The 21210-nt window shown below is 37.0% G+C and overlaps 1 protein-coding gene across 1 annotated transcript in view; it reads left to right on the top strand.

The window, feature by feature from the left end:
* KCNH8 (potassium voltage-gated channel subfamily H member 8) overlaps positions 1-21210 on the top strand; it is a 392154-nt gene that overhangs the window by 302415 nt on the left and 68529 nt on the right. The window contains exons 8-10 of the mRNA XM_036850697.1: positions 7751-7948; positions 18214-18413; positions 19290-19539. Of these exons, the coding sequence (XP_036706592.1) occupies positions 7751-7948; positions 18214-18413; positions 19290-19539 (648 nt within the window). The remainder of the gene's footprint in view (positions 1-7750; positions 7949-18213; positions 18414-19289; positions 19540-21210) is intronic.

The raw sequence follows: 21210 nt of genomic DNA, 5'->3' as shown, positions 1-21210 counted from the left end.
TTGTTTGTTTTTTAGTTCCTTTCATTGTAAGGCTAGATTGTTTGTCTGAGATTTTTCTTGCTTCCTGAGGTGAGCTTGTATCACTATAAACTTCCCTCTTAGAACTGCTTTTGCTGCATCCCACAGAATTTGGATAGTTGTGTTTTCATTTTCATTTGTCTCCAGGTGTGTTTTTTTTTTCTGATTTGATCTGCAGTAATCCATTGATTGTGTAGTAGCATATTGTTTAGCTTCCACGTGCTTAAGTCTTTTGCATTTCTTTTTCTTGTAGTTAATTTCTAGTCTCATAACATTTTGGTTAGAAAAGGTGCTTGATATGATTTCAATTTTCTTAAGTTTACTGAGACTTGTTTTGTGGCCTAGCATGTAATCTATCCTGGAGAATGGTCTATGTGTACTTGAAAGGAATGTGTATTCTGCTAATTTAGGGTAGAATATTCGGTATATACATATTAATTGCATCTGGTCTAATGTGTCATTTAAGGCCAATGTTTTCTTATTGATTTTCTTTCTGGATGATCTCTCCTTCAATGTAAGTTGGGTGTTAAAGTCCCCTACTATTAGTGTATTACTGTCAATTTCTCCTTTTAAGTCTGTTAATATTTGCGTCATGTATTTAGGTGCTCTGATGTTGGATACATATATGTTTATAATTGTTATATTTTCTTGCATTGAGCCCTTGATCATTATGCAATGTCCTTCTTTGTCTCTTGCTACAGTCTTTGTTTTAAAGTCTATTGTATCTGATATAAATATTGCTACCCTGGGTTTCTTTTCATTTCCATTTGCAAGGAATACCTTTTTCCATCCTCTCACTTTCAGTCTGTGTGTGTCTTTAGATCTGAAATGAGTCTCTTGTAGACAGCATATACATGGGTCTTGTTTTGTATCCATTCAGCCACTCTATGTCTTGTGATTGGAAGATTTAGTCCATTCACATATAAAATAATTGTTGATATTTACGTTCTTGTTGTCATTGTGTTAATTGTTTGCAGTTGTTTTTGTAGCTCTTTTTTGTTCCTTGCTTCTTCTTTTGCTCTCTTTCCTTGTGATTTGATGACTGTATCTTGTGTTATGTTTGGATTACTTTCTCTTTTTTGTGAATGTATCTATTATAGATTTTTGGCTTGTGGTTACCATAAAGTTCATATGTAACAACCTGTGTATATATATGATTATTTTAATAATAATGATCTCTTAATTTAAAAGCATTTTGACAACCCTACATTTACTCCCCACCTCCATGTTTATAATTTTTGACATCATATTTTGTATCTTTTTGTTTTGTGTATCCTTTGCTACTTATTGTAGATATAGATGACTTTTAGTACCTTTGTTTTTAACCTTCCTACTAGCTTCATGCATGGTTGATTTTTTTACCTTTATTTTATATTTGCCTTTACCAGTGAGATTTTCCTTATAATTTTCGTATTTCTAGTTGTGGCCTTTTCTTTTTTTCTTAGAGAGGTCTTTTTAATAATTCTTGTAAAGCTGGTTTGGTGGTGCTGAACTCCTTTAGCTTTTGTTTGTCATAAAACTCTTTATCTCACCACCGAATCTGAATGAAAGCTTGTGGGGTAGAGTATTTTTGGTTGTGGATTTTTCCCTTTCATCACTTTAAATATAGCGTGCCACACCTTTCTAGCCTGCAGTTTCTGCTGAAAAGTCAGCTGATTGCATTATGGGAGTTCCCTTGTATGTAACAGTTGCTGCTTTTAATATTCACTCTTTATCTTTAATTTTTGCCATTTTAATTGCAGTGTACTATGGTGTGGTCCTCTTTGGGTTGGTCCTGTTTGGGACTCTGTATTCTTCCTGGAACTGGATTTCCTTTCCCAGGTTAGGGTAGTTTTCAGCTATTATGACTGCAAGTATGTTTTCTGCTTTTTTCTCTCTCTCTTTTCCTGCTGGGACCCCTACAATGCAAATGTTAGTGTGCTTGAAGTTGCCCCAGATGTCTCTTAAACTGTCCTCTTTCTTTTCATTCTTTTTTTTTTTCTTATTTTCTCTTCTGTTTCAGTGATTTCCACTACTCTTGTCTTCCAGCTTTCTGATCCATTCCTCTGTATCATTTAATCTACTATTGATTCCTTCTAGTATATTTTCTCTTTCAATTATCATATTCTTCATCTCTTTGGTTCTTCTTTATATTTTCTAACTCTTTACTATAAATTTCTAACTTCTCACTCTGTTCATCCAATCTTCTCCCACGTTCTTTGAACATCTTAATAATTATTACCTTCAACTCTTCATCAGGTAGACTCCTTGTCTCACTTAGTTCTTCTGATGTTTTATCTTGTTCCTTCATTTGGAACATATTCCTCTTTTGTCTCATTTTGCCTAATTTGCTGTTTTTTATTTCTATGTATTTGGTAGGTTGGTTACTTTTCCTGGCCTTGGGGAGGTGGCCTTTGGCAGGAAATGTCCTATGCATCCCAGCAGCACATTCCCCTCTGGTCACCAGAGCTATATGCTCTTGGGGTGCCCCTGTATGGGTTGTGCGAGTCCTTTTCTTCTGGCAGGCTCACTACTGTGGGTGGTCTGGTAGGTGTGGCTGGCCCTCAGTCTGGTTGTTTGCCTTTTGTGGAGGTTGCTGGCTACTGGTGGGTGGGGCCAGGTCCCAGAGTGGTTGCAGGCTCAAGGGGTCTTAAGGCAGCCAGCCTGCTGGTAGGTGAGACTGTGTCCCCGCCAGGCTAGTTGCTTGGCCTGAGGTGTCCCAGTACCCATGTTGACAGGCTGGTGGTTGGGGCTGGGTCCCAACACTAATAAGCTAGAGGGAGGATTCCAAAGTGGTGCTTTGCCAGCAACAGCGTCCTTGTGGTAGAACGAGTTCCCCAGAATGTCTGCCTCCAGCGTCTTTGACCCCAGGATGAGCTCCAAGATCAGCAGGTGAGTGTGACCCAGATGCCTTTCAAATGACTACTTCTGCACTGGGTCCCGGAATGTGTGAGAATTTGTGTGTGCCCTTTAAGAGTGGAGTCTCTATTTCCCACAGCCCTCTGGCTTTCCTGAAAGTAAGCCCCACTGTCCTTCAAAGCCAAATGTTCTGGGTGCTCATCTTCCCAGTTCAGGATCCCCAGGCTGGGGAGCCTGAGGTGGGACTCTGACCCTTCACTCCTTGGGGAGAACCTTTGAAATTGTAATTATCCTCCCGTTTGTGGGTCACCCATCTGTGGGTATGGGTCTTGACTATACCCCATCTCCACCCTTCCTACCCATCTCATTGTGGTTCCTTCTTTACATCTTGAGTTATAGAAGATCTTTTCTTCTAGTCTTCTGCACTTTTGCATCAAAGTTGCTCTGTAAGTATTTGTCATTTTGGTGTGCCCATGTAAGGAAGTGACCTCAGGATCTTCCTAATCTGCCATCTTGGCCACACCCTCCCATAGGCTTTCCTTAAATAACATGCTTCTATTCCTTTCATTAAAGCTAAAATATCGTTAATTTACCAAATACTCATATAAACTGAACTTTTCAGGAACACATCTATTGTATAAAGCAGGTCACACCTGTACAAACTGTGAATGTAAACATATGCACCATAAAAGTAAGTATATTACTGTATGCAACCTAGATTAAAATAAAAAGAAACTCCTGTTTAGAGTTAAAAGTATGTAATTAAGCAAAATACTGGTTAAGTATGCAATGAAAAGTACATGGATTGAATTATCATGCTTAATTATAGGCTCTTCTGGGCATGGTCATTAAGAGTGATTCTATCTTTGAAATTGATATTTATTTCACAAATCTCCTCTGTTTTATTCATCTAATCTATTTTGGTGATGACAGGATTATTTTATGATATGCTTTGTTTTTATCAGATGGCAGTGTATCCAGTATATTTAGATTCTACTTCATTTTGTGTATGCTTTTTCCTTCAAAATTTAGGGGAAAAAAATTGAGCAAAAACAGACAGACTGTTCTAGGACATCCCTTTAGAGATGAGTTTCTCTAGATTAAAAAAAGATTGGCTTCCAAATTGGTTAAATTGCTTCTTCTGTACAGTACAGTGACATGCTGTCTTGTTACAGTGGAACATGTGCTCTCATTTCGGACGAGCTGTTCTGTGAAGAAGTTTTATTTAGCCCCCAGAGCCCATCCCCGGATTTGTGGGTGTTACCTCCTTTCCGTGTTACCAAGTTTTTTTTATCATCATTATTGCTTGTGCTCCAATAGCTGCAACACAGTTTAGTAACATCCCTTCTTAAAAAACAAGATGCTTCTGAAAATAGACAGAACAGTTGGCTAGACAGAAAAGATATATCAACAAAAGTAGGTCTGCTGTTTGTCTGTGTTTTGCTCCCTAAATCGCTTCTGAGACAGTTTCACACATATGTAAATGAACAGGAATTGAGTGAGAGTATAATCTAATATAATCTTTATGACCTATCACAAAATTTTATCCTATTTTATTAAGAAAATCAAATTCTATGAAAACTGATTTGGTTCGGAGAATTTTTAAATGTTTCACTTTTGTTCCAATTAAGGAATTTAATCAAAGGTTTTGGCTGGGTTTGTTTGGTTTTATTTTTCTAATGAGAAAACTTGAGGTTCTGTAAGCAAAGGCACACTTTAATTCAATTCAAAATCAGTAGATGGGTCCAGTTTTTTATTCATGACCTGATTGTATAGCTGATTCAACTGAGAGGATGCAGTGGCTTTATTGTGTGTGGTGTTGTTTTTCTCATTCCTCTGTGCATCAAATAAAAAAATTAGTCATGCAATATTTACTCTCTGGGCAAAATAACATTTTTCAGCTGCTCAGACTTCCCAAAAATTAGTGGGAATGACCAACATGGAACAAAGGGGCAAACCCCTCTAATCACTTCATTTTTGAGCAGAAACATGACATCCCTTTCAGAGCACTGCTTGGAAGGCACTTGAGAAGTAGCCAACCCACCAGCCATTCAACATCTTGTGGTTGGCCGTACTTGACAACACTTGGGTCAAATGCCTGTAAGAGCACTCTTCTGCAGAAATAAGCATCCTGAGTGCAATGATATATTCAGATGTCATCTCTGCTTCCTGATTTTACTTGTCTTGACTCTCCCCCTACGGTGCATATAAATACACCAGTAATATTTTTTAAATGCACATGTGTTTTGCTTTTGTGATATTTCTTTAATTAATCTTGGATAAGCTGTTTTTATGTCTAAATCTTTTTCCATACAGGATTAAACCAGGTATTACCAAATCATGCTTTATCACTTCCTCCTTCCCTTCACTTAAAATTCTAGAGCAGAACTCTTTAATCTGGGCCCTTGGACCCGGCCTGTAGGAAAAGGCCATGAACCACCTGAAAATGTACACAAAATTGTGTGTGTGTCTCCATGTGTGCTTTGTCCTGGGAAAAAGAGCATGTCTTTCTTCAGGTTCACAAATGGGTGTATAACTCCCCCAGTTTTAAGAACTACTGTCACCTAGATTTCCTCCCTGTCATTTCTATTAGTTAAGAAATGCTCAGTTCTATCAGATGACATCCCTGGGTTCTACTGAGTACACATAGTCACCACCTTCCTTTTCCATTATGACTCACTCCTGATCTCATATTTTCTCTTACTTTCTGAATTTTGTACTTTCTCTGTTCCAATTTAAGTAACATGAGAAAGAGAGAGAAAAGAGATATTATATACTAATATAATATTTGCCACTAACAGGGGTTGGCATTTCTTCATGTGGCATCTCATTTAATCCCACTGCAACTGTACAAGTTTGATAGTGTCCCTGTTTTTACAAATGAGAAAAGGAAGCTCAAAGAAGTTAGTGATTCCCACAGATGGAAGGAAGAGTTCAGATTTAATGGAAGAGTCCAGATTTAAATCTATGTTTGAATGTGGAGTTTATTCCTTCACGAAGCCTTTCCAGACAGAATAAATGGTCATAGCTTACTAATGGTGTCAGCTTGCATAATGTGTAATTTTCACTTTATTATTATTCTCTATGATCAAAAAATACATTCATTATACTTTGTGCAGAAATCTAGTACAAATTTATAAATGCTCATGTGTTGCTATATTGCATCAGTGTTGTCATATTATTGCAGAGGGCAAGAACAATTTATATGTTCATTAAATCTTTCATTTTTAGAAATAATATTTATTAAACTCTACTATTGTTAGGGACTTTGCTAAGTTCTGGAATAATGGTTCTAAGTTCTATCTTCACATCAGATTCTACTGGAGAACTTTTTTAAAATACCAGTACCTGAACTCGGAACCAGAAATTTTGATTCACTACATGGAGGTGGCACTTGGACAGTGTATTTTTAAAATGCTTTCCCAGCTGTAGTCAGCATTGAGAACTATTGTTCTAGAGGGAGACTTTGCAGAGTCAAGGGACTTTGGTCCCCTAGATCTGCAGCATCAGCACCACATGGGAACCTATTGCAAAGGCAAATTCTCAGCCCTTCTCCCCAACCTTCCCATGTGTTGTACCAGAAACTCAAGGGATAGGACCTGGCTGTCTCTAACAAGCTCTCTAGATATTTCAGAGGCAAGCTAATGGTTGAGAAACACTTCTCTAGAGACAAGATAAATAAGACAGAGTACTTGCCCCTGAGCATTTCTGTTTGATCTCAAGGAACCCAGTTGTTTCAAATCTGCATTTTAATTACCTAGCACAGTTCCATAGTCTATAACTTTAGTTGATAAAGACAGCATTATTACTACTTAAACAATGTAATGACTTTCCATCTCTTCTTGGGCAGCCATTAAATGAAGTGTTAATAAGGAAATAGTGGTCAATGACCAACATCCCTTAACAAAAGTCTCATGGACCTTATGGGTTGAGCTGAATTGCCATAGTGTTTCATAACACACACACACACATAGAATTTTTAAATATAAAATTTTAAAGAGAGAATATTTCCAGTAAAGGATTTTAAAGTGGTCTTTGTGTTGTGTTTTCATTGTATTATTATTAATATTATACTTGCTATTTCCCATCTTTATTAACATAGCTTTATTACAGCTTTATGATAGTATAATTGACATACAATAAAATGCACATACTTGAAGCATTTAATTAGATAAGTTTTGACACATGTATACACCAGTATCGTGGAACAGTTGTAGGGGGGCACCCAATTCCATTATAGGAACCTCGTAGTTGTGCAGTTTTCCCCCACCACCCCCAAACAGCAGAATGAGGTTGTAGAGAAGGCTTCCTGAGGAAAACATGAGCTAAGACCTATAAGGCAACTGATATCAGGTCAGGTGAATAAAATAAGGAAAGTTTGTACAGGATAGAAATAAAGCCCATCAAAAAAAAAAAAAAAAAAGAAATAAAGCCCATCTTGCCTATATGAAGTCTAGATTCTTGTGTTGGTTGCTGTTTACTATCATGTAGGGTTGAAAAATACCTACTCAACCCCTTTGTTTCTTAAAATTCCAATTAAGAAATAAGCTTAACAGCTAGTGAAGTATACAACACTGTTACCGAGAGTAGAAATCCCAGGTTCTGTCACTGCAGGTAGTTCTTGCATTATAGTAACCTGTTCATCTTTGACCACCAATCCACTCTTGAATGCATATTTCTCTGCTGTGTGTATTATAAAAAACAGTTGCATGAAAGTGATGCTTTTGCTTTTAGAACCATGGAATCTAATTCCTTGCCTTTAACTTCCTTCTAACTTTCTTCTTTCTCCTGAGCAACTTCGTGCATCCTTAAATGTTCGTTCATCATTACGCCCAGGTGCTAATACTGAGACTTTATTTTGGGGGCTTAAATGCTCATTTTTTTTCCATTGCAGGTTGGCTTCATGAGTTGGGAAAGAGACTGGAATCTCCATACTATGGTAACAATACTTTGGGGGGGCCGTCGATCCGAAGTGCCTATATTGCCGCTCTGTACTTCACACTCAGCAGCCTCACCAGCGTTGGGTTTGGGAATGTCTCTGCTAATACAGATGCAGAAAAGATCTTTTCCATCTGCACCATGCTGATTGGTGGTAAGGAATATTCTTCCTTTAGACCAAGAGAAGGAACAAGTGTCTGCCAAACGGTTGCTGTTATGTTCCCTCTGTCCTAAAACCCAATACAGGGTAGATTGGTTTACACTGGAAGAGTCTAAAAGCACTAATTAGGACATCAGTGACCAACAGTTATATATACATGTAGCTTAGCAATGAAAGTCTGTGATGTCAAGAATTCCATGTTCTGACAGATGAAGAAATAACCATTTACCTGATGGTTGATTTTATATATATATATATATATATATATATATATATATATATATATGTTTTTAATAGAAGTACTGTTGATTTACAATTTTGTGTTAGTTTCAGGTGTACAGCACAGTGATTCAGTTATATATATACTTTTCCAGATTTGTTCCCTTATAGTTTATTACCGAATATTGATTATAGTTCCCAGTGCTATACAGTAGGTCCTTGTTGGTTATCTATCTTATATGTAGTGGTGTGTATATGTATCTGATGGTTGATTTTGAAAGGTCAGGCACTCTGCTTCCTAACATGCTGTTTACCTTTAGTGTTTGTGAGTTACATGAGTCTGAATCACAGGTATACATTTGAAATGCCATTTTATAGCTCCAAACAGGTGAGTGTTATCAAATTTTATTAATACTACTATAGTAAATTAAGGATGTTTGATAGATAACTTAGTTAAAACAAAAGCAACAAACACCAATACAATAATAATAAATATTTAACCTTTATTAATTGCGGTTATGTTCCATTCTCTGTGCTGAATGCTTCAGTACAATACCTCAAGCAATTCTGAAGGTAAATCTATGGGTTCGGCACCATTATTATCCCATTTAACAAATAGAGAAGTTATTATGCTATTACGTCTGAGCTTCAAACCCAGCGTCTGTACTCCGCTTTGTATTGCTGGGGTTTGGACTCCGCAAGTCTTATTCATCTTTGCCAGCTGCCATCAGTCACTTCTCCCAATAGGGGGCGCCAGAGGGAGACTGGAGGCAGGAGGAGGGGAGAAGGAACTTCCGGGTTCTGATGGGTACAGTGTACCTTGAGTGGCAGGCCACCTCAGACAGCTGCAAGTGGTTCCAGCCTTCAGCCTCTTCAGGCACTTTCAGAAGCAGCCTCATTGGACTTTCTCAGAGATACCTGCACCTGCTGGAGGTACCCCTGCATCCAAAGTCAGAGCCCTGACTCCTCGTGGCTCCCATAGCTTCTCCTCTGGGCTCCTCGCTGCTGATAACCCCACTCTTCTCTTTGTTCATCCAGCTCCAAGGGCAGAAGCTCCTTCCTGCAGCTATCACACTCACGTTACCTCTATCTAGACTCCCCTTCTGATCATTCAACACTCCAACATCAGGGAAAACAGTTCTTTATAGTAAATTCCCCCATATGAAATATTTAGTTTCATTTCTCTTTTCTGAACCTCCTGACAGGATTGATGTCTTTATTACCCACATTTTTCAGACGACAAATCTAAACCTTGCAGAAATAAAGTAAAATTTTCAATGCCATACAACCAGTAAGTAAAGAGGCAAGTTTGGAACCCAGGTGATTGATTACTTACTTCTGTCATTAAATACATAAATGGAAACATGTTGAATTATAAAGCTGTTCTCATGGAGATGTGGGTGTCTACCTGGATTGAGTAAATATTCCTAAGCCAGAGTTCTATGAGTACTTTGTGCCCCACCGTATTCCCTCAAAAGCTTGTTATGTCATGTTCTCTTTTTTTTTAATTTAATTTTTGTTCTATATTAGAGTATAGGTGATTTATAATGTTGTGTTAGTTGCAGATGTACAGCTAACTGATTCAGTTATACATCTACATATATCCATTCTTTTTCAGATTCTTTCCCCATATAGGTTATTACAGAATATTGAGTAGAGCTCCCTGTGCTATACCGCAGGTCCTTGTTGATTATCTATTTTATATATAGTAGTGTGTGTATGTTAATTAAGATTATCATGTTCTCTTAAAGACCTTAGTCCCAGATATCACTTTGAGGTTTGAACCTTATTATAGAAGATGGTTTCTGCCAACTTCCTTGCATAGATGTGAACTGATTATGTGGGACTTCAAGCAATGAGTCATCCAGCCTACCATGAAACCAGAGCAGCATAAAGGCAATCTTTCCCTCGAGGAGTTTAGGATCACCTTGGAAGAAATATGTGGAAAGAGTTTTAACAATACCAGGCAGTAAATGCTAAGTGCCAAATCAGTTAGGAAATTGAGAAGCAGTGAGAAATGGGGCCAGGGATTGGGAGAATTTCTTGGAAAGGCAGAGTTGCTGAGGTAGCATGCTGGGACTGCAGCACTTGGAAGAGGGTTTTGGCTGATGTAGAGCAGTAACAGCCTAGGGAGCAGAGAACAGGAATTCTCGTTTTCTAAAGAGCTGCAATGTGCCAATCCTGTGGTGGTGATTTTATACCCAGTATTATGGCTTATATAATTGCTGCTCTCCTTGATGGCCCATCTTTCAGCCTAGCAGAATGACAGGCATTTTGCAAACAGACACAGTCTATATTTATTTAATATTTGCCCATGTTTCTTCTACTCCTGATGGAAATTTTTGGAAATGCTCAAATGCTCAAGGCTTAACCTGCTAATTTGACATTGGAAGAATATGTTAGCTAATTGAGCTTATTTCCTGTTGATTCACTAACTATAGTGTAAGTGGTCCTGAATCAGAAATTGTTAAGGATATTATTATTCCCTGCTATTCATTGTGAGTAGAAGCTAAGCTGGTCACAAAGCCAAAAGATATGGGAAATAATCAGATAATGCCACTTTATCACTTGGTAAATATTTATTGAGCAAATTATCCTGTTGCAAAACCAGCACTCATTTGGAAATGGCATTAAAGCATTTAGGTGACTTGAGCAGCACTTAGGAAACCATTGGTTTTGAATGGCAAATGGCATCTGAGTAACGCAGATTTATTAATTAAAGTTTCACGAATCTGTGTCTGTGGGAAATAACTCTATTATTGTGACAATTACCCTAGGCTAAGAGAAATGATGCCTTCATTTTAATATTTCCTAGTTAACAAATTACTGGCATAATTTTGAGAACTAATCATAAGAGCTCACAATATTGAACACTTTGTTCATTTAATTCTCGTAACTCCATGAATTAGAGGTTATTAACACCCCAATTTAGATGTAAGGCAGCAGAAGTTTAGTGAGTTTAAATGCCCGGATTCACTAAGACCTAGAAAACTTTTTGTAAAATATCCATTTCATTATATACTGCAAATTGACTTTATTTTTTAATTTCTATAAATGTATACAAATAATTTATTTTTTTAATTTAAAGTATGTATTACCATGGAATCAACGCTAAGTTATCTTATCAGGAATCCCCACACAAGGCCGATGAAATTGCTAATGACAGGGATGCAATATTTACTACAAAAGCAGGCAGGAGTGGTATTAAATGTTGCAGGTGAGTGTAAGAACCCCAGATAATTATCCAGGGCAGAGGGGCTCACAAGCTGAGTGAGGAGGAGGAGGGGGAAGGGAAAGCTTCCACGTGAGCATCTGTAATTAATGAGTGTGCACACCACTGATTTATGGGAAACATATTTAAAACTATCAAAGAGATTAAGCAAAAGTAATGAAAAAAAATCCATACCTAGATAAATCTGTATAAACTTTGAGAATACCCAAAACAAAGAAGGAATCCTAAAAACTTCAAACAACTATTAGAATTAATAAGTGAATTTAGTAAGGCTGATGGATATAAAGTCAATATGCAAAAATCAATTGTATTTCTATATATTAGTAACAAACAATTAAACAATATAATATTTTAAAAATTATAAAAACATCAAATACACAGGAATAAATGTTTTAAAATGTGCAACACTGGGACTTCCCTGGCAGTCCGGTGGCTAAGACTTTACCTTCCAATGCAGAGGGTGCAGGTTCAATCCCTAGTTGGGGAGCTAAGATCCCACATGCCTTGCAGCCAAAAAACCAAAACATAAAACAGAAGCAATATTGTAACAAATTCAATAAAGACTTAAAAAAAAATGGTCCACATCAAAAAAAATTTTTTTAATGTGCAATACTATTATACAGAAAAGTATAAAACATTAGAAAATTTACAAATAGTTTAAAATAATGGAAGGATATACAATGGTGATGGTTTTAAGACTTAGTATTGTAAACATACCAGTTTTATTCAAATTAACCTAAAGAGTCAATGCAGTCTCAATTTAAAAAACCCAGTAGATATGTGTTTGCCTGTATATATATGCCTGTTTGAAAATTGGCAAGATGTTTCTAAAAATTAGAGGAACAGCAGAACTAAAATGATTGTAAGCAAGCATAAAGAAGAACAAAATTGGAATATTTATGCTGCAGGTATCATGATGCGTAATAAAGTCACAGTCATTAAGAAAGTATGGTTTTGGCTCAGGAATAGATAAATAGGCCAATGGAATTGAAGAGCGTGCAAAAACCTGCCCATAAACATATGGTCACTTTATTTATGACACTGGTGATACTGTAACACAAGGGGGAGAAGATGATACTTTCAATAAACATTGCTGAGTCAAATATATATAAATATACATGTTGAAAAAAAACCTTGACCCCTCTTAAAACTAAGTTGAAATTAATTCCAGATGGATTTTGATCTAATTGTGTAAGGGAAAACAATAAAGCTTCTAAAAGCTAACATAAGAAAGTATTTTCATGACCTTGGGTTTGGCAAAGATTTCTTAAGCATGACTCAAAAAGCCCTATCCATAAAGGAAAGATTGATAAATTGAACTTCAGAACTTCTGTTTATCAAAAGACATTATTAAGAACGTGAAGCAGCAAGCCACAGGATAGAAGATATTTGCAAACATGTATCTGACAAAAGACTCTTATCTATTATATATAAAGAACTCTAACAAATCACTAAGAGCAGAGAACTAAAAAACGCTTTAAAATTTTTAAAAAGCACTTCAAAAATAGATTTTCTTACTTGAATAGATGATAAACATATAAAAAAAAAGATGCTCAACATCATTCATGTAGGATATGCAAATTAAGATCAAAATTAGATAACATTTGCATTCACCAGAATGGTATATGAAAAACACTAATAACCCTAAGTGTTTGAGAGGATAAAGAACATCTTGACTTCTCCTATACTGTTGATGTGAGTGTCAGTTGGTACAAGAGTCTTGTCAGTATTTACCAAGTTTGAACATATCTGTATTCTGTGCCTCAACAATTCCATTTGTGAGTGTATATCCAACAAAAAATCACATATATTCACATCGAAAGACATAACGTGGAAGCATTACTGCAAAAGTTTCAAAGTGGAAATGCTCACTAATAGGAGAATAAATAAGTAAATTATGAAATAATTATTCAATAAAGTACCATACAGTAATGAGAATGAATGAACTGTTATGTTACCACATGGATAAATCTTACAAACTCAATGCTGAGCAGAGAAGACAGACACAAATAAGTACGCACTGTATGATTTTGTTTAAAGAAGGTTCAAAAGTAGGCAAAAGTTATTGATTGCAGTATAACTCATAGCTGCAGTTACCTTTGGTGAGGGTGCTGGTTGGTGACTGTGTGGGACACCAGGGAGCCCTGGGTGCTGATAATATCACGTTTATTCATCTGGAGGTGATTCCATGGATCTGTTCACTTTGAGAAATGAACTATACATTTACTATTTGTGTAATCTTCTCAATGTGTGTCTTTGATACTAATTTTAGTTTGTAAAATGATAATAGATGAGCTAAAAATAATAATATAACTATCAGGTGTGGGATGAGAAAGTGAATAGCAGTGAGCTGAGTTCTCACTTTTCATGTCAAGTTGCTTTTTAGGTTTTGTCTTAATATGATAAGTTAAGCAGTAGAAGTGATATCTCATGATCTAAAATATTGGTGATAATCAGAAGAAGACCTAAAAGAAATAATTTTGAAAGTTTGCCTTTGGAGAGTGGGATGGGGATGATGGGAAGGGCTTGGGACTGAACTGTTCCTAAATTTTCCAAGCTACTTGCTTATGATTATAAAACTTTTTAAAGAAATTATCAAACTGCCAGAGGTTCATTTTGGTTCCATAAATATTTATGGCACACTAAAATTATGCCAGGCACTGTGCTAGATGCTAGGGAAACAAAGATGACTAAGATATGATGCTTTCCTTCGAGGAGTTCACAGTTGAGTAATGGAAATAGGTACTCAGGCAGATGATGTTCTTTCTTTTTCCATTTTAACTTTTCCTATTATAATGCACATTTCAAAAGAACTGGAAAATCTACATAAAAATAAAATTACATATAATCCCATCACCAAAGGATATTCTTTTCAGTCTTTTCATACATTTATTCCCCTATTTTCTAAGAGATTTATATCAACTACACATATCATTTTTGTCACCAAACAAAATATATTGAGAACATTTTCCCATGTCTTTTAAAATTCCTCTCTCATATTTATTAATGGCTGCCTGATGACTGAGCCCCAAGTGTTAGGACCATCACCTCAGCCTCAGAGGTTAGATATAGCTTTCTAGTGAAGAGGACTCATCACTCAGGACATGTCCAGTTTAAATGAGACATTGTTGCCATGGAAGAGGTAGAGTGAAACTCTTAACAGCCAAGGCTTTCCTTGGGTCCTCTTATCCTATAAATACTACCCTGACGTGATTTTTTTGGACCCACAAATTCGCTGTTTTTAAGGTGTCTTTACACTGCCGTTTCAAGTCATCATTTAGGAAATTGTTCTCACTCTCTGTTCTCCCTGCCATCTGCCACTCACAACCCAGTGTACTTATAGCAAGGACTGGAAAATTCCAGGGCAATAAGTCGGTGAGAAAGAAGAGGAGGGCAGCTAAGGTTACCCAGAGCCTGAGCTCTGGTCTCCATTTATAGCAGGAGAGCACAGTTCCCCTGTAGACTCTGAAGGCACTGCAAAGTAGTTGACTAAAGAAATCAGAAATGATGATCTCAGGACAGCAAGGTTGCCCAAAATCCAAAGAAAGAAGTGGTGGGGAGGGTGAGAGAGAGAGAGGAGAAGGAAGGAGGAGGGAAAAAGGGGGGGAAGGAAAGGAAAGAGAAAGAAAAGAGGGAAAGAGAAAGCCAGGCAACCTATAAGAATGCATTTTCATTTGAAGTCTGTTTACTTTCACGTCAGATCCTGAGTGTTGAGCCTCCTCTGAAAACCTGATATTAACATGATCTTTTACAAAATGCATTCTATACAAAACTCCTCCGCAAAGAAAAAGAACCTCCCACAGACTCAGCAGCAGGCCTAGCATGCTACTTTAAGAATTATATACATCAAATTTGCTAGGAATAAAAAGGAAAAGTGAAGGATAATTTCCAGACTGACCTGGATATAGAAGTTCTTCAGTCAAAATTTCATAGTAGATGCAATGATTTGGTCTGACAGTCACAAACACTCTTCGCCAGTGTGAAAATGATAGCCAGTGACAGAGAGGCAATAATAACTTTGGAAAACTGAAAAACTACGAGAGCTAGCGTTGTATTTTTTGAACTACTTAAATAGAGTATTTTCCTATGCTGAAATGAGACTTTGAAATTATGATGACTCAGACATAGACTAGGGCTTTCAACAACACTTATGAATGCTACAATGAATCCAGTAATTCATTTAATTGATAATGTACAATTAGGACGCTAAGTGATCTGAACATATTACTTCTCTTACCTTAAGTGCTTTACAGGCATTATAATTAAGCAAAGTTAAAATCATACACATAATTAAGGAAAGCAGTGTTAAAATAAATGAAATAAAATTGTTCTCAGTACTCAGTTTAATCGCCATAAATGACTATTACTACGTACTTTCTACAGATGGTGAGGCTTCCAAACACTGAGCCCATAAGTATATTAACAAAGCCTGAAATCGGTGTTTAATTCCTTCAACTTGGAGCAGAATCAGTTCTTTTCTTTGCTGAGTGTTTATCATAAATAGAGGTCTCCCCTTCCAAATAAAATATTTAAGCAGCAGAACTGTTGTGCTTCTAAAACCTTACAGAAGAATGAGCCTCTACTTAGAACCTGCCAATAAGCGTTCAACATTTAGTTGTTAAGCAATATACGTTTTTCTTGGGATATTTTTAACCCTTTGGAAGACATTTCATTTTTGAACACTTAGGAAGAATCTGCACCTACGTGTGCTTGCATGTAGCAGGCATTTCTTGACTATTTCTTGAATTTCCTCCATCAAGAAGTTATTTCCACAAAGAACCACTCAATTATTTGACAGGTTCCTGGAAAACCTTAAATCTGGGTTTCTCCCGCATATTTTACACCGCTGAGCATCCTGGAAATTCATAGCACTTTTCACTTTCATGGGAAAAATTAACATAAATTGAGCACCCACACACAATTAAAGGCACTTTAAAAAAGATATTTTAACTCTTTAAATCCTGAAATAACTCTATGAGTAAGGTACTGTTATGCCCATTTACATATAAGGAAACCACGCAAGGGAATTACATATCTCGCCTGGTTTACAAAATTAGAAGTGGTAAAGCCAGAATTTAAATCTAGTGGTGTCTGATTCCGAAGTCCATATTTCCTCTGCAACATTATATTGCCTCCTGTATATAGACCCTAAGTTTAACCCTATTCTAGTAACTTCTCCAAAATATTGAGGCCTTCTTTATTATGGGGTGACTTTACTGGCATGGTGACCGTATTTTCCATAGAGAAATGATGATGTATAACCTGATAAAGAATTTTAACTCCAGTGTTAGATTAGGCTGAAATTAGTATGACAAAAGTTGATAATTTCTGGTAAACGTAACCGAAAGAAAGAATTCGGGTTGGGGCTATCTTGAAATATTCAGGAGGATGGATGTAACAACAGGTCGACACATTTGCACTAATTATCAATTCTGGTGCTAAGAAACTTTTAACACAGTTCCTTGGACGTTGAGATTTGGGCACAGCGACGTCTATGATAGGTCTTAATAGACAAACTAGAAATTTTTAGTCTTTTTTTTTTTTTAACTAAAAACTGCTGAAACCAGTGATTTCACCCAACCCCTGAGCTTCTTACCTCCTTGCCAGTCCCATGGGGATCAGGGCTGAAATCTGAGTATCACAGAGAGTTGATCTGTCCGTAAGTGTGGGCACACTTGGGTCTTTCTCTTTCCCAGTTTCACAAACCCAGGTAGGTCCAAGGTCTTCTCGGGCTACTTGCTGGTGCCTGCTAGGCCATTCCCGTTGTTTGACCAACAGCTACTGCTTAGTGCAAAATCCTCACATCTTTTCTGACTTTGAGATACTTGACCACTCCCCACAGCAGGTGGCTCCTTGGGAAGTGAAGTCCATCTGCTTGCTCACTCTATGTTTTTCCAGAAGAAAACCCATCCCTAGCCCCCATCCACTCTGGAATTCTGGTGAACAAAGCCTGTTTTCTCATTACACTCTGGTGGTGCTTTTGGGAGGGGAAGACTGACCAAGAAATCTCATTGAAACAGGAGTCCCATGTTCGTGTACCACCCGGCTCTTCTCAGAAGGGTGGTGAGGAATCTAAGCAGAATACCTGAATTCTTTGTTTCTTGAATGGTCTCAGGATTTCTAATATCTATGTCCCTTAAAATTAAAGTGACTAGAGAGCTGGGGTGGTGTTATCTTGGCTTCAGATTGCCCAGGAAATCCTCAATTACATTTCTAACACCTTTTTCAGTACCTTTATTAATAGAAACGTGTCATATTTAATATCCTAAAACTAATTTTAAATGATGGCTTTGGGGAAGAGACTAATATTCTCATAAAGGCTAACCAGATTTGTATTATAGACTGACTTTTGAAATGTATTTGTTATTATAATAAAAATAACTATTAAGCCCTAATTTGATAGCTTATTCTATGAAATTATTAAAACCATTTCATCATACCTACACAATTATACCCAACGATTAAAATAGTACAGATGTGAATAGAGTACAAAAATCAAAGTTTGTCATAGCCAGGATGGCGGCTAACAGATTAAGTGTGGGTCAAAGTGGTCTATTGTTCTTATTACTGAGTATTTTTAAAAGGTATTTTTACTCTGATCAAGCCACGTGGAATCGAAATTACCACATCAGGATGCACCCTGTAGCACAGCAGCTGCAGCAAAAAGCCTGTTTCAAAATAGCTGTGTCAACGTGGCCAGCTACGTGTACTCTGCTGATTCAGGATATATAGACTGTACATTTATACATAAGGAGGAAGCCCCTCCATCCTATTTTTCTCCCATTATATGCCGTGTTGTTTTCTCTAGCCTTGATGCATGCCTTGGTGTTTGGAAACGTGACGGCGATCATACAGAGGATGTATTCCAGATGGTCCCTCTATCACACTAGAACCAAGGATCTGAAGGACTTCATACGTGTCCATCACCTGCCCCAGCAGCTCAAGCAGAGGATGCTTGAATATTTCCAAACAACCTGGTCAGTCAACAATGGAATAGATTCCAATGAGGTAATGTGCATTTCTCATGTTGACGTTTTCAGGCAGAAAGCACATATTCTAAGGTAAAAGCAAAGTGCTCTAATGCAGGTCTCAAAAGGGAAATACACACCTACCACCTTCTTTATCTCTTTATTTTTAGTCTCTCATGACCTCAATACATCTTCTTTCAGCTGCTCTGGCTTATGTTTTTACAATGTCACTTTGGATTGGCCTGTGTTTTACAGTAACTTGCTACTTTGGTCAATCGGGCAGACTTATTTTCATTCTCATTGACCCTCTTTGAAGGAACCAATTCTTATGACAGTTGAATGATGGAATCATGGAATATTAGATTAATCAAGTTAATGTTTACCTTTAAAAGAAACAAAGTAAAAAAAAAAGAAATGGCTTTTCAGCAAACATGTTATCTTTGGACATCCAGAAACACCGCAGACCTCCACTGTAGAAAAGGTATCCTATAAAATCAAGCAACCATTCCACCAACCCCCCAACGAAACCAGTCATCAATATTTTTAAGTGATTATTTGTTTTTTCCTCTCTTCAGATGGTCATGACAGCAGAGGAAACACTAAAGGGTCCAAATTCCATATCTTCTGTCCTGAGTAGGTGTCTTTGTGAGAAGCAAGTCACAAGGAACTATATGTTTCATTCTAGAGTCTTTTATTAATTTATTCTATTGCTCCAGACTTATTAACAGCTGATTATTTAGGAGCACACAACCAGGGTCACAGTCATGGAAAAATCTCTCCAGGATTATTCATATGTATATTTGCTCTTCTGTACTGTGGTTGGTCAAACAGTGGGAAAAACTTCCTGTGGTCTTATAGTCAATCAATTACACAAGACTGACCCCAACTTGCTTCCCTCTTTCATCTTCTCTGACAGCTTTTGAAAGATTTTCCAGATGAGCTTCGTTCTGACATCACCATGCACCTGAACAAGGAAATCTTACAGTTGTCCCTTTTTGAGTGTGCCAGCCGGGGCTGCCTCAGGTCTCTGTCCCTACACATCAAAACCTCCTTCTGTGCTCCAGGGGAGTATCTGCTGCGTCAGGGAGATGCTTTGCAGGCCATCTACTTTGTATGCTCGGGCTCCATGGAAGTTCTTAAAGACAGCATGGTGCTGGCGATTCTTGGTATGTCTGAGTTGAAAAGCTTCATGAAATTTTACTCTGGAGCATAAATTAAGGAGATGAAATGGGGGGAAAAACTGTGATTGAGAGAAGGAAAGTTAGGGATGAATATGTGGATTCAGGATATGGGTTTAATTTGCCAAATTATTATTATTAGTTTTTATTATTATTATTAATTGTTATGCCATATATTGAGTTTACACTGTGCTAAGTGTCATATCCAACACATGTTTTGATTCTTGTTAAAAATCCAGTGGTGTAAATATTATCCCCACTTTACAAGTGAATATATCGTATCTTAGTTAACTTAATTTGTCCCAAATAACATAGCAGAGAAATGAACACTGTTCTTTCTGATTCCTAAAGCCAGATTATAAATTATGATATAGTCTGCCTCTTGGGGAAACAGCTGGTCAGTTTTCAGAGGGCATTTCTGCATTTTTGTGGAGAATCAATTCAGAGAAGAACATTGAAAATTGTTTTATCTGTGCGAGAAATTGCACAAAAAATGATTTCGTATTGAGAATAAGCTCTCATAGCAATCATAGCAATCATTAACTCAATTCTGTCAAGGTGATGATAGGCTTTTTTCACTCCCTCAAAAATTCATAGGACAATTTGTGAATATTTTGTACCACAAAGTTGACTCCAACTATTAAGACATAATTGGTGTTCGTTGAAATGTAAATGTCAGCTGACAAAAGATGACATGCAGGGTTAATGTAGAAAAATTGCTATCTGCAATTTTATGTGTACCTCTTCTAAAAATCACTTTCATTTGTTTATCTGTTTGTTCATTTATTTATTCAACTATTATTTCTTGAGGGCCTACAAATAAATTAGGTACTGGTCTAAACGATATATTTTGAACACCAGTGTAGAATGATAATGTTCAGAATTTGTGTTAATTAAAAGTGGCTAATGCAGCACTTTTCATTTATTTTTAATTTTCATATTTAAGAACCTAATATCTGTGGACAACCCAACCCTTTACAAAGTATTTTCACATGTGGGACCTTAGTTACGTTTTCCTAACACAAAGAGACAGATAAGAGAGGTATTTTCTCATTTTTCCGAAGTCAAAGCTAACCTAGGTCTTCAGACTCTGTATCCAGTGTTCTTTCCACCTCTGAACAATGCCTTTTATTCTATATGATCATTGTTAAGTCTGCAGTCTCTGGATTTTAGCTAGTAAGCTTCAAGATAGGTTATATTTGGGAAGAGAGAGGAGAACTAATATTGATTGATTCCCTAATGTGAGCTGGGTGTTGTATGTCCATTATCCAATTCAAATCTCGCAACCCTATTAGGTTGCTATGATTATCCCCAGTTAGAGGTGCAGAGATGGGGGTAGCGAGGGGTAAAATACCAAATGGAAGAATGCTTTCCATTGCTTCCCATTGACTTCAGTTTACCACATCCCAGATGAAAGGTAGGGTTTGCCTTCCAAAGTTTGGGCTCAATTCTTGATTCACCCCCTTATGTTTTTCTCCTTAATAGAAAGGCATGGAAGAGCAACTAAAAGAGTGTATTTATCCTCAGTGTGGCCAGCTCATTATCAGTGTGAGAGTGAGACTGTATGTGTGTGTTTTTCAAGAGGAGAATTTAACACTCTTCCTGCCCACTGCTCAACTCTGTGAAGTTAAAGATCAGTCATTCTATCATTTTTTATTC

Source organism: Balaenoptera musculus, chromosome 4, assembly GCF_009873245.2.
Source record: "Balaenoptera musculus isolate JJ_BM4_2016_0621 chromosome 4, mBalMus1.pri.v3, whole genome shotgun sequence".
In the NCBI taxonomy this organism is placed as follows: domain Eukaryota; kingdom Metazoa; phylum Chordata; class Mammalia; order Artiodactyla; family Balaenopteridae; genus Balaenoptera; species Balaenoptera musculus.
The sequence above is the reverse complement of the archived record's forward strand: the minus strand, read 5'-3'. Positions and strand labels throughout refer to the sequence as shown.